The 13,249-nt window shown below is 39.3% G+C and overlaps 1 protein-coding gene across 2 annotated transcripts in view; it reads left to right on the top strand.

Annotated features, from left to right (window-relative positions):
• The first annotated feature begins 2,301 nt into the window (after window positions 1–2,301).
• Window positions 2,302–13,249, top strand: part of SMC5 (structural maintenance of chromosomes 5) — a 95,057-nt gene continuing 84,109 nt past the window's right edge. The window contains exons 1-6 of one of the 2 annotated variants that reach the window (XM_075210972.1): window positions 2,302–2,697; window positions 6,327–6,468; window positions 7,277–7,329; window positions 8,045–8,207; window positions 8,648–8,782; window positions 10,280–10,420. In XM_075210972.1, coding sequence (XP_075067073.1) covers window positions 2,579–2,697; window positions 6,327–6,468; window positions 7,277–7,329; window positions 8,045–8,207; window positions 8,648–8,782; window positions 10,280–10,420 — 753 coding nt within the window. In that variant the 5' untranslated portion in view covers window positions 2,302–2,578. The remainder of the gene's footprint in view (window positions 2,698–6,326; window positions 6,469–7,276; window positions 7,330–8,044; window positions 8,208–8,647; window positions 8,783–10,279; window positions 10,421–13,249) is intronic. The other variant, XM_075210973.1, reaches the window with a different exon arrangement.

The raw sequence follows: 13,249 nt of genomic DNA on the forward strand, positions 1-13,249 counted from the left end.
CTCCTTGTAATGGCCGCTCACCGATCAGGACACAACGCTCTATGCCAGAGGCAGCGCGGACCTGTCAGGAGAAATAAGTAACAGCCTCGTCAACATGTGGCTGTCACTGCCTCTAACTTAAGAAATCTTCCAGCATAACTGAAATGAGCGGAGCGGTGCTGCGTTTAGTCCTATGGGTGTACAGTGCATCCGGAAAGTATTCACAATGCTTCAATTTTTCCACATTTTGTTCTGTTACAGCCTTATACCAAAATGGAATAAATTCCTTTTATTCCTCAAAATTCTACACGCAATACCCCATAATGACAACGTGAAAAAAAGTTTTTGGCAGATTTTTGCAAATTTATTCAAAATAAAAAACTAAGAAATCACATGTACATAAGTATTCACAGCCTTTGCTTAATACTTTGTTGATGCACCTTTGGCAGCAATTACAGCCTCAAGTCTTTTTGAATATGATGCCACAAGCTTGGCACATCTATCTTTGAGCAGTTTCACCCATTCCTCTTTGCAGCACCTCTCAAGCTCCATCAGGTTGGATGGGAAGCATCGGTACACAGCCATATTCAGATCTCTCCAGAGATGTTCAATCGGATTCAAGTTTGGGTTCTGGCTGGGCCACTCAAGGACATTCACAGAGTTGTCCTGAAGCCACTCTTGGCTGTGTGCTTAGGGTCGTTGTCCTGCTGAAAGATGAACCGTCGCCCCAGTCTGGGGTCAAGAGCGCTCTGGAGCAGGTTTTCATCCAGGATGTCTCTGTACATTGCTGCATTCATCTTTCCCTCTATCCTGACTAGTCTCCCAGTTCCTGCCGCTGAAAAACATCCCCACAGCATGATGCAGCCACCACCATGCTTCACTGTAGGGATGGTATTGGCCTGGTGATGAGTGGTGCCTGGTTTTCTCCAAACATGACACCTGGCATTCACGCCAAAGAGTTCAATCTTTGTCTCATCAGACCAGAGGTCAAACTTCAGGCGGCCTGCCATATGATTTTTACTAACGAGTGGCTTCCGTCTGGTCACTCTACTATACAGGCCTGATTGGTGGATTGCTGCAGAGATGGTTGTCTTTCTGGAAGGTTCTCCTCTCTCCACAGAGGAATGCTGTAGCTCTGACAGAGTAACCATTGGGTTCTTGGGCACCTTCCTGACTAGGGCCCTTCTCCCCCGATCGCTCAGTTTAGACGGCCAGCCAGCTATAGGAAGAGTCCTGGTGGATCCGAACTTCTTCCTATCACGCATTTCACCAGTTTCGCACTGTGTGCATTGGTTTCCCTTGGTTACAGCTATCTGCTGTTCAGCCTGGCGTTCCTCTATCAACGGACGCCATCTTGCCTAGAGGTCTGCAGAAATGCGTTTCCCTGGAAGCCTTCAAAACCTCTGCTCTGCAGTGACTGGATCATCTGCATCCAGTTCCCTGCATGGGCTGGCAGTTGGGTGCTGATTAAAAATGCCTGTATCTACCTATTCTGTTTTTCTTCCCCATGTGCATTATGCTTTCATCCAGGAAGGTTCCAGCGAAGCAGGAGAGGCTTCATCAGGATCCCATTGAAAAAGACAAGTTTACTTTTCAGTTTAATAAATGTTGCTGGCCCTATATATGTATATGGGGACAGGAGCATTTTCCCTTTGTTAAATAAGAAAAAGTGGTGAAAAGAGTGTTTTGCCAGCGTTATCATCATTTAGCTCTTGATCCATTGTTAAATAGACTTGTGTACCCTATTGCAGCCTCATTGGTCCTTTATTGCTATTGTTACACCATACTTGCCAACTCTCCAGGAAAGTCCGGGAGACTCCCGAAATTCGGGTCAGTCTCCCGGGCGAGCTGGCATTTCTCCCGCATCCCAGGTTTCACAGAGAATCGCCAGTGATTCACGCCATTTTGGAGGGAGGGAGGGGCCGAGATTGACCTCGCCCCGCCCCCTCCCTCGAGTCACGCCCCCTCTGTTGGCAAGTATGTGTTACACACATTATTACAATCCTGTAGCTCTGAAACACATCTGCATTTAAAAACAAAACCACAGTAAAGATAACATTAAAATAAATCCCATTTATTGCACACATAATTGTCTGTGGTTTTCCTTTGAACTAAATACAGAAAGCACAGTTCCTCCGTTAATCATATGAGAGGTGGGTCATCGCCAACTCGCGCCCTCAGCACCCAACTGCCAGCCCATGCCGGTCACTCCCCACCCCCCCTCCGATCTGCCCGTGTGACAAACAGCTATCCCGATTACCCACCAATCACGCTGTAGATGTCATTGTCTCGCGAGTTTACACGCACTCTGAGAAGTCAGGGGACGTTTACTTTTACACATCTGTACTTGCGTCTTATTTCTGTCTTATACACACTAGTGAAGCAACAGATATATAGATAGACGTATATAGATATAGATAGACCTAGGCACCGAGAGTAGACAGCAGTCTCATAACGTACTGCGGTTAAGAGAGTTCTTGTCGCCCACACTAAATATGGTTGCGTCGGTATCAGACGTGCTGTGACGTATGAGGAACCGCTTAAATTCGTCGGAGAGGGAAATGTTGCTGGTTGTAGTTGGCTACCGAATTGTGTAGTGATGGCGACCCCGCTGGGAAAGAGGAAAGCGGACGGCTCGAGGTTGCTGATGGGGAGGCAGGAGCAGTACAAGCATCATGTGGCGGGAGCTATCGTCAGGATCAAGATGGAGAACTTTCTGTATGTTCTTCTTGCCCGGTCCCCATTCCTACACTTATGGCAGCTAAATGTCATATGTCTCCCCTTTATTCTAGTGACGTCTAAACCTGTGCCTTATCTACACTCTGTTCAATGATCTATGCACCTCTTATTTTATGCCTTGTGAAAAAACAAAAACCTAAAATGGGTGCATTCTCTAACAGTTGAGATATATTAATCTGTTATCTAAACTTTAAAATGTTTTTTTTGTTTTTTTAAAGTATTTTTTTACTTTAAAAACTTTGGTGCTTATTAATTTTATGGATGCCACTTGAACTACTGTACACTATACAATATTGTAACAGGATCCTTTTTATTTTCATGTTCATTGCTTAAATGCCATAAAGGCATTTTAACATTGTACCCCTGAACACCCCCACCTTTTGGGTTTGACCGCAATGTCAATGCATACTGATCCACCACTGTTTCTGGTGAGACCAGTAGTGCGGTGGCTCAATGATCGCTGTATGTCCCTATACCATGTCTGCATATACAGTGGACCCATCGTTCGCTTTCATGCACTTGATGCTACTATTTTAAAACCTCCCACTGCTTGGTTGATGTGATATTTTTTTTTTATTTTTTTTTTACTGACTTCAGCCAAGCAACGGGAGATTTGGCGCAGTGGCATGGCATTGGTGAGTTACAGTGGTGCCTATATAATTAACAAGTACCATTACTTTTTTTTAATAGCTTTCTATAGTTATTATGCTCTTAATAGAAGATAATGTTATACTTGTTTCAACTACTTGCTAAGTAATGTGCATTCTATGAAAATGGTGTTAAGTAAACCGCACAATTTTTGCTACACATAAAATGCGAAAGTGTTGGAAAAAAATGGCATTTTAACATAGGATTGTCCTTCTTTGTACTCTATTCTATCGACAATTTAATGAAGAATTTCCTTCCTCTTTTCATGGAATATCCCTCAATTAATTCTTGTTTCCTTTTGTATAACATAAAGATTTCTTTACCAATGTCTTGGAGTAAAAATTATTCTGAACCTGTAACTGTCACATGCGTAATAAAGCGATCACTCCTATTAGGCTCATAAGTATAAGCCACCAGCATAGAGGTTTAACAGTTGTTTTAATTGTAACTCATAGAACAAAATGAACAGCAAAGCTCAATGAGAGACATACAGTAAGATGCTTACAGATTAATCATTCAGAACTTAACCTAAAAGCCCCAGGGTCAGACCCTCAGCGTTCCCAGGAACGAGCATCATTCTCCCACCAGGTCCTCAGCACATTGTGCAGGGTTTGCAAGTAGTTGTGTTTTTGTTTTGTTTTTTTAAGATGCTATCTCTACTATTGAGTGTTTTGGTTTTGTGCTAGTGAATGGTAGTTTATCTGTTACAAGTTAGCACATTATTATTCTTTTTTTAGTTCTGAAATAGTTTTAATCCCTCTATTACATGGATTTACCCCATTAAGTGCTCAATTCACAGAACAATGAGTTCCAGCATAATAGCTCTGGTCACTGTCAAAATCAGACTAAATGGATACCCCATGTTTATGTTTAGCAAATAATAAGATATGTATCAGAATCAATTTTCCATTCTAGAATTCAGAAACAGTATATTATAATGATGACAACCACATGACAAATGTGTGTCCAGCACTTTGTTTTTGATGTTTTGTGATGTTAATTTCTTGGCCATGCCCATTGCTGGTATGTGTTACTTGAATTAATTACATGGTAAACACATGTACAATACCACAAAATTTGGATCTAAACAGCAAATGTACCTTCTATACAGTTTACTTTACCTACAACAGTTAATAATTGAAAATGGAGATTTTAAATTCATATACCCCAATGATAAACAAGTCAATTGTCTTTTATTGTTACTCATTAAGTAGTAGTAATAAAGCAATAAAATTGTTTTTAACATATCTATTTGTATGCTAGTGAAATAACCTGAAGTGTATAAAGTTATTAAAAACAAAACAAAAACCAAAAGCACTTACTTTACCACTGAGAACCCCTGCAGTACTAGCATGACATTTAAAAAGACTGGTGCACTTGAAAAAGCTGTGTATTCATTAACCAATCTTCATAGATCTTTTTTATTTATTGAAAATGTTTTCATTTTTAAAGAATGAAACCTGAAACCAAAACATTCCACTCATATGGTACACTTACAGTAAAACAACACAATGAGGTTATGATTCAATAAGCTATTATACATACAGAGAAAGTGATCTTCAGAGAATACAGTGCAAAAAAAAAAAGGAAAAAAATAATAGGTATTAAGTATTAGTGGTCTCATCCATACTTTTCCTCATGCATTAGCCTTCAGTGCTAAATCTGCATATTTCCAGTGCACTTTACCAAATGAAAGCAGCCATTTTGGTACTGTTGGTTACAATAATTTTTCCTGTGCACAATTTCCTTTAAATGTCCTGCAGAGGATTTGGATTTGCAGACATTGATATAAAGTGAAATCTAAGAACAGTGGTCAATTGTTGAGCCAACCATCATTTTTTTTTTTTAAAAAAAACACTTGATATTTAAGTAAAACTCTTTGGGGCATATTAGATTCCGATCGCGGGATCGCGCCGGTAGGGCCGCAAACCTAATCCGCGGTACTGCAATAACGTGGATTTTCATTCGCGCGTACGAAAATCTGCGTTATTGCAGTACCGTATTACCGGCAGTACTGCGCATTTTCTGCGGTAACGCGCGTTACCGCGGATCGGATCGCAATTGAATATGCCCCTTTGAGAGTTATTTACTAACAAGTGTGCAAAATCCATGATAACCATGTTTCCTCAGTGGACTTACAAGAGACCTTATAAAACGTATAGTCCAGTCAGAAAAAAAAACCCCAGTAGCTTCCAGTTGCTAAATATACTTATTGATCTGGAGATACATGGCCCATCATAGCTAGTTACTTAAAAAAAAAAAAAGAGAGACAGGCATTGCAAGAGCAAATGTGCTTGATGGCGCATAATGTTTAGTAAGTGCAATGTTACACAAGGCTACAAAGTGTATTGTAGCTAAATAAATATGTTGTTTAATTCCTGTTGGTCACTTCCCATTATAATTTATGTGAATTTTGGGTTCCTCTTAAATAACTTTTCCAGTTCCAAATGAGCATTTTACAGCCCTACAAAGACATTAATGAAGCAGGGAAGACAGAGTTTTAAACTTTAACCTTGTATCCCCTCATGATAATGCCACTTGAATTATTAAAACTGTCAGCTTTGACTACCACTATAATCACAGGACACAGTCTTTATGTGAGGTGGTTAACTGATAAAACACTGAAATCTATTGGTTATGAATGGGGACTTGGAACTGGCAATTGTGGAGTGTATAAATGCACCAGTTTAATAATTTTTGGACATTATTCTTAATTACATGATTTTTTTTCTTGATGAACTACCAATTTAATGTAAAATCAAGGAAAGTTGCTACATTTAACTAATAGGACTCACACAGCTTCAAAGATATGGGAATAGAGACAAACATATTTAGTTTTTTAATTAAATATGTTTGTCCCTTTGTATGAACCCTTTTCCTAATAGAACGTGATAATTGTTTTTTGCTATGTTAACTTTATTAGTCATATTTTCTTTGTTTTCTTTTTTCCCCCCTTTTAGCACATATGATATGTGTGAAGTCTTTCCTGGTCCTCACTTAAATATGATAGTTGGTGCTAACGGAACAGGGAAATCTAGCATTGTTTGCGCGATTTGTCTGGGTTTAGCTGGAAAGACTGCTTTTATTGGAAGAGCAGACAAGGTAAATACAATTCCTCCTACTATAAAGCTATTTTTCTTAGGTCATTTTCATTTATTGGGGTAATTGGTTGTAGCTAGAAAAAAAAAAATTATATATATGTATGTTTGTTTATGTTTCATGTGTGGCGATTATGTTAAGAACTATAATGAAAATGTTAGACAGCTATTAATCAGATAAGATAGACAATGTCTCAACAGCAATGTGCTCAGTCCAAGAACTGAGTGACAGGATCACTGTTCATTTTGGACAGACCCATCGGTGAACAACTTAGATAAGATCTTGCCATTCAGCACTAGAGCTGGGTAGCTTCAGGCGTCGCATGGACCTATTATTGATGACCTCACACAACTGCAGATAGCGGCATGCCTGATAATCTTTTCCTTTTCGAGAGAATCATCATTGGGCATTGAGATTGTTTTGGAACAACACAATGCAGTATGTGCCCAATTGCTTGACAATAGGGTGTGATATTGCAGCGTGCATGGCCAGTGTTACAAATGCAGGTGTGAATACATTTAGTGACGTTTCCAAAAGATGGGAAGTAGGTAAATAAAATGTGCTCAAAACAAAAAAGGCCAGAGTAAACTAAATAAGTGGCTGGTTGTTTCTCTGTTCAGCTAGCTCATATGAGTAGTTCATTCGTGGCATACGGAACGAGTACAAATGTGGGCGTTAATTGTAGCCCCAGAAACAATTTCAATTGCAATATGTGTGAATGAATAAGCATTAGCAGTAACTGCATTACATTTAGTAAAAAGCAGAATGTTCATTTACATCTAGATTATTTTTTTTTTCATCTGTTTTTCAGGTTGGATTTTATGTGAAGCGTGGGTGCCAGAAAGGAGTGGTGGAGCTCGAATTGTAAGCGTTTTGTGTGGTAGAGTTTTAATGCTAGGTAGTCATTTTGCATCTAACTAAGTCTGAGTTGTCAGTTCTTAATGCTAATAATCTGCATAATTTGCCGTTACTTTTTTTAAAAATAATATTCAGTACGTTTATTAATTCGTAATTAATATAATGTACACAAGGCAACTTTGGGAAAGAAACCAAGAGAATGTGGCTATTACCGGCTGTATCGATCACTGATAATGTCTGTGCTTTCTGAAGGACTTTGTTGCCAATGTTGGTTTTGTGGGGGAATTCTAGATTATTCTGTTACTAAGGATAATGTCAAATAAAATACATTCTAAGCGTGTTTTCAAAATGTTGATGACTGCACTGATGCATTCATACAGGCTCAGTGCGTACTTTGCCTGCTATGTGTCGTCAAATAAAGCTTCTAAGTGCTGGATTCCTAGGGCTAAAATATTTACATCCAGCAAACGCTCATCTGATATGCTCACCCAGTGAATATCTTAGGAGTTTACTTTAACACTGTTTCCTTGGATATTGTCAATGTTTTCTAGTTTCGTTTTCCATGTCTGGCATGGCATTTAAAGTGGAGTAATAGATGAATAGATTGAAACTTTAACCTTTATTAAGTGTATTGCTTTTCTCTTGACTTGTTCTATCATGCACCCATCAATATGCATAGCTATATTTTCTCCACTGAGCAGAGCTTGTCTGGCTATACTAGGTACATGCCATCTGGGAATCTGATCATCACTCGTGAAATTCAAGTATCAAACAATCAGTCAGTGTGGTACATAAATGGCAGGACTACATCTTTAAAGCTGGTTGAAGAGCAGGTGGCTGCTTTGAACATCCAAGTGGGGAATCTTTGTCAGTTTCTCCCACAGGTAAATCTGTCATGGATTTTTTTCTAGTGCTATATTAATTCACTTTATGACACTGACTGAATTTTATGAACCATTCTTATTGTTTTTAATGTTTGTTTGGTTTATTTAGTCTTTTTTTAATGCTTACAGCCAAGAAAATATATGCAGTTAGCTAAGCTTATGGGTTTCACAGAGGGCAATCCCCTCAACTTGTGTTTTACCCTTTATTGACAAATAAACACACCTTGCTTTCTGTATTATGTATAAAATAATTGTATTTGTTAATTGCATGAAAACACATTTACAGTTTGATTAAAGCTGTCGACTTTAGTAATTCAAATTTTTAATTTTCAAACAATGGTTTGTTTTTCCCTGCTGAACTACAGTAATACTAATATAGCTATCCCATATGTCAAACTGCATTATGCCTTTCCTTTGTTTACATACATATTATCTTACAGGATAAAGTTGGTGAGTTTGCCAAATTATCTAAAATTGAATTACTTGAAGCAACAGAGAAATCCATTGGACCTCCAGAGATGTACAGATTTCATTGTGAATTAAAAAACTACAGGGAAAAGGAAAAAGAACTTGAGGTACTTTTTGCTTGTTTTACCCAAGAAACAGTTTACTTAGGTCTCTGATTAAAGAAACCTAAACATTATTTACATTCTAACAGATATTTATCTGAATCTTCTTACACGACAAATACCTCTGGCTACATTATGGTACTTATATATATGTATAAACTCCTATAAATATTTTATGTATTAACGTCACTTTCTGGTGTCATTACTTATAATCAGCAGCTTCTGATTTTTAATTGGCAGGTTCTGATGTCAACATTCTCTGTTAATTAGGAAAACTTGTATAATGCAAGACACTGTGCACTCCCTACTGTAAAATTATTAGAGATAATAATCGCCTTGGATTCCTGTGATCTGTATTAAAGAACTCGGCCTGCAGCTTTGGGTTTTTTTTTGGTGACTTAAAATCCATATAATTTGCAGTAGGGAGTACATTATATCATATCCAATATCTGCATAGTACAGATTGAACACAAAGGGGCAACCTTACAAGAAAGAGGAGCAAGTGAGAACTCCAAGCTACATCTTCCTTGGGAAGATATACAGGCAGTATTTTCTCTCAAAGAAGAAAGAAATTCTGGGTAAGTGTGATTCTTGAGTCACTTCTCCACCCACTGGGTTTTTAGTGCAGGACACAGGCTTGTACTGACTCAGAACAGGGATACATTTCAGCCTGTGCGGCCTAGGTTCCTAGACAGTTCTGTTGAGGCCTTTAGATAATACAAAATGGCATACAATTTAAAAAAAAAAAAAATCCTTGTTCTCTAACTTCAGTAAAACTTCACCCATCTCCTAATTTTGTGGTTTAAATACTGTAGCTCACTATGACCTTTTCCTATATTGTATACTCTTCAAAAATCAAACTTATGCCAATCTTGTTTTCCTACTTAACAATTCTTCTGTGCTCTACCCAATTACATCATCTTCTAACACCAACTCCCATTTCTTATTAGTAAAAGAGAACTTGTTAGTCTCCACTTCAGCATCCTATCTACCATTGTGCTTGTTTTTCACCTTAACTCAATATTCAGTGTAATATTTCTAGTCGTTGTATTACCAAGCATATCTCCTGCTCAAGCAGGGGTTCGAAATAAATGAAAGTGCCATGCGAAAAAGAACTGGGGGTAAATGTATCAATATGCGGGTTCTTCAACACCCGCGTGTTCAGCCTCTTCCGCGATTAAATTTCAAGCGGCGCTGCATTGTAAGGGGTTAACTTCCCTTTACAATGCAGCGCCGCTTGAAATTTAATCGCGGAAGAGGCTGAACATGCGGGTGTTGAAGAACCCGCATATTGATACATTTACCCCTTGGTGTTTTTTTTTTTTTTATTTCATTTTTTTTTAACTGAAAATACTTATAGCCATGTTTTTTAGTAATTAACTATTAATCACATTGTGTTCCCAGACACTCATAAAAGATGAGTCTGTTATAAAAAGTGTTATTGCAAAAACCTCTTTGTGGCCAGGCTATATCTTTTTACTCACGGATCTTTTAATCTACCAGGATACGTGTAAAAGTAAAGAAGAGTTTTTGGAGAAACTTCAGCAGAGGAATGAACGCTACAAGCAGGATGTTGAGAGGTTCTATGAGAGAAAGCGTCACCTTGATAAGATTGAGATGTTGGAAAGGAAACGACCTTGGGTGGTAAGATTAATTTTAATGTTTTTCTCTCTATCTCTGGCATAATACCATTGATTCTGATTGATGATGGAGCCTTGTCGTTTTTGTAGCAAATTGTTTTTTCATTTTTTATGCTGTTCGCCTACATTACTATATAGTTTGGGAAGGCATGGATTAGGTCTGATGGGACAGCACTGCTGAATATCAGGGCCTGATTAAGGGTTCTGGCCGCCCTAGGCTAATACGGCCGCAGCGCCACCCCCCCCTCCTCCGAATATATAGGTGTATAGGAACACTCCTGAATATGAATGTTCAGGTGTATTCTCCAGCATTCAAATTTAGACAGATTGTGCCATTGTCTCTTACCTGTTCTTGCTCTTCTCTCTTGCAACTTTGTTATCCTCTCGTTGGCTTCTGGAAAGTAGGCGTCCTGTTTTGAAAATGCAAAAATGTATTATAATGCAAACCCTGAATGATTAGGCCCTTTAGTTAAAACAAAACACTCCATTATGGCCAGCTAAAAGTACTCCATTGGACAGGCATATATAAGCAATATCTGAATATTTGTTGTCAATCAAATACAAACCTCTACCAGCCCCATCTCACTAATATTTAGTATTCTAGTGATTGCTGAGACCACCCATGTGACCACCACACAATCATGAGATTCTGCCCCCCAAAGCTGCTCCATTTTTTAAAAAGCCCCTGCAGCCATTTTCCTTAACCACAACCCCCCCACACAGCCATTTTCCTTAACCCCTGCTGCAGCCATTTTCTTTACCTCCCACCCTGCATCCATCCCCCTTGCAGCTATTTTCCTTACCTCCACTCTGCTAGCTAGCTATCCCCCCCCGTCACATGAAAACTCCCCCAGTCACATATATCAGCCCCCCTCCTCTGCCCTCCTTTATACATATCAACCTCTCTACCTCCCTATAGATTTTCATGGCAGCCCCCCCCTCCCACCCTATAGATTTGTATGACAGTCCCCCTCTCCCTCCCTATACATATGCATGACAGTCCCCCCTCTCCCTCCCTATAGATATGCAGGGTAGTCCCCCCCCTCCCTATAGATATGCAGGGTAGTTCCCCCCCCCCTCCCTATAGATATGCAGGGTAGTTCCCCCCCCCTCCCTATAGATATGCAGGGTAGTTCCCCCCCTTCCTATAGATATGCAGGGCAGTTCCCCCTCCCTATAGATATGCAGGGCAGTTCCCCCCCCCCTCCCTATAGATATGCAGGGCAGTTCCCCCCTTCACTTACCTGTAGTTGTGCCAGCATCGCTCCTCTCCTCAGATCAGCAGATAGGAAGTGAAGACGTCCTGCTTCCTGTCTGCTGCACAGCAACAGGCAGCCTGGCGATTGGCTGTGTGTTGCTAACCACTGACCACCAATGCTTTTGATCATCGAGCCCTCCACCCCCCCCCGCGGTGATTTCCCCCCCCCCCCGCGGCGATCCCCAGCAGGGACCCCCCCCCCCCCTCCCCCACCCCGAAAAAAAAATGAATGGGAAAAAAAAAAAAAAAAAAAAGTTAAATTTTTTTTTTTTTTTTTTTAAAAAAATACCCACAGTGCAGCGCCCCCCGGGACCCAGCGCCCCAGGCTGCAGCCTGGTCAGCCTAGTGGTTGATCAGGCCCTGCTGAATATGCTAGATCTTTATAGATAAATTATAATAGTTGTTCATTATGTTGTGCCTCCAACATAATGGCCTTTAGCATGTTTATCTTTGGGGCAGAAATAAATTGTCTGTATAAAGTGATTGCAATTGGAAAACAAACAAGTTTTTTTTTTTTTTTTTTTTCTAAGAGACTGTCTTGGCCCACTTTTTAAAGCATAATACAGCTCAATAAATTAATACTGTGAGTTTTGTTATTGTTTCCTTTGGAAAGATGTAGCCTGCACCATAAATTTATCTATCTTGTATAAAGCCCACATAAAATATAGATTGAATGAAAACTTGCTTCTGACTAATTTTTGGGCATTTTATTTGGAAATACAATCTATAGTTTTTATGTGTATGGGCTAACAGACAAAAATATTGTTGCTGTGATCTGTTTTTCATTTTAATTTTGATCTTTGCTTAACAGGTTTGCACACTAGCATGTAATTGATGCTCTGCTTTTTGTGGTTGTAAATGGCTTGCAGTGATCACAAGTAAAAACAGTGTTTTGCCTAATTCAGGCTTTGTACTCAAAGCCCACTACCAAATTAATGATCAGTGGTTCCTCATCAGTTACCAAGTTCCAATATTTAATGGGACTAGGCAGGGTTGCCTCTGGTCACCTCTGGTTTTCGCCTTGATAATAGAAATCTTGCCGGCATTAATTAGAACGCCTGAGGCATTAAGGAGAGCAAAGCAAGGAAAAAAAGGAGTAACTTTGCACCTTGGCAAAACCATGTTGCATTGAAAGGGAAGGTAAATTTAAAATGTTGGAACAGATTTATAGTGGGGTAGAGCATGTCCTACGTCAACTTTAAATTTTAGTGTAAAAATAAAGTTATCAAGTATTTCTGTGCTACATGACAAAAAATCTAGCATTTTCTTTATGTGCAAAATAATAAACTAATTTGCACCTCTTGCATTGGTTTTGTCTAGGATCAAATTTACTTCTTTTTTATTTTGCCTTACTCTCCTTAAAGACTCGGGCCCTCTGAGTCTGTACATGGGGTGGTGGTTGGGGTGCCAACAGTTTAAAATATAATTATTTGCAGATGATATACTTTTTCCCCTTACCCATCCTGAACCGTCAATACCCACATTTTGTAAAGTAGTAGATGACTATGGTAAATTGCCGAGATATAAAATACATTTTCTGTATCGAAGTATGTAACAGCATGATCTCCATCTCAA

The sequence above is a fragment of the Mixophyes fleayi genome, chromosome 1, assembly GCF_038048845.1.
Source record: "Mixophyes fleayi isolate aMixFle1 chromosome 1, aMixFle1.hap1, whole genome shotgun sequence".
Taxonomy (NCBI): Eukaryota; Metazoa; Chordata; class Amphibia; order Anura; family Limnodynastidae; genus Mixophyes; species Mixophyes fleayi.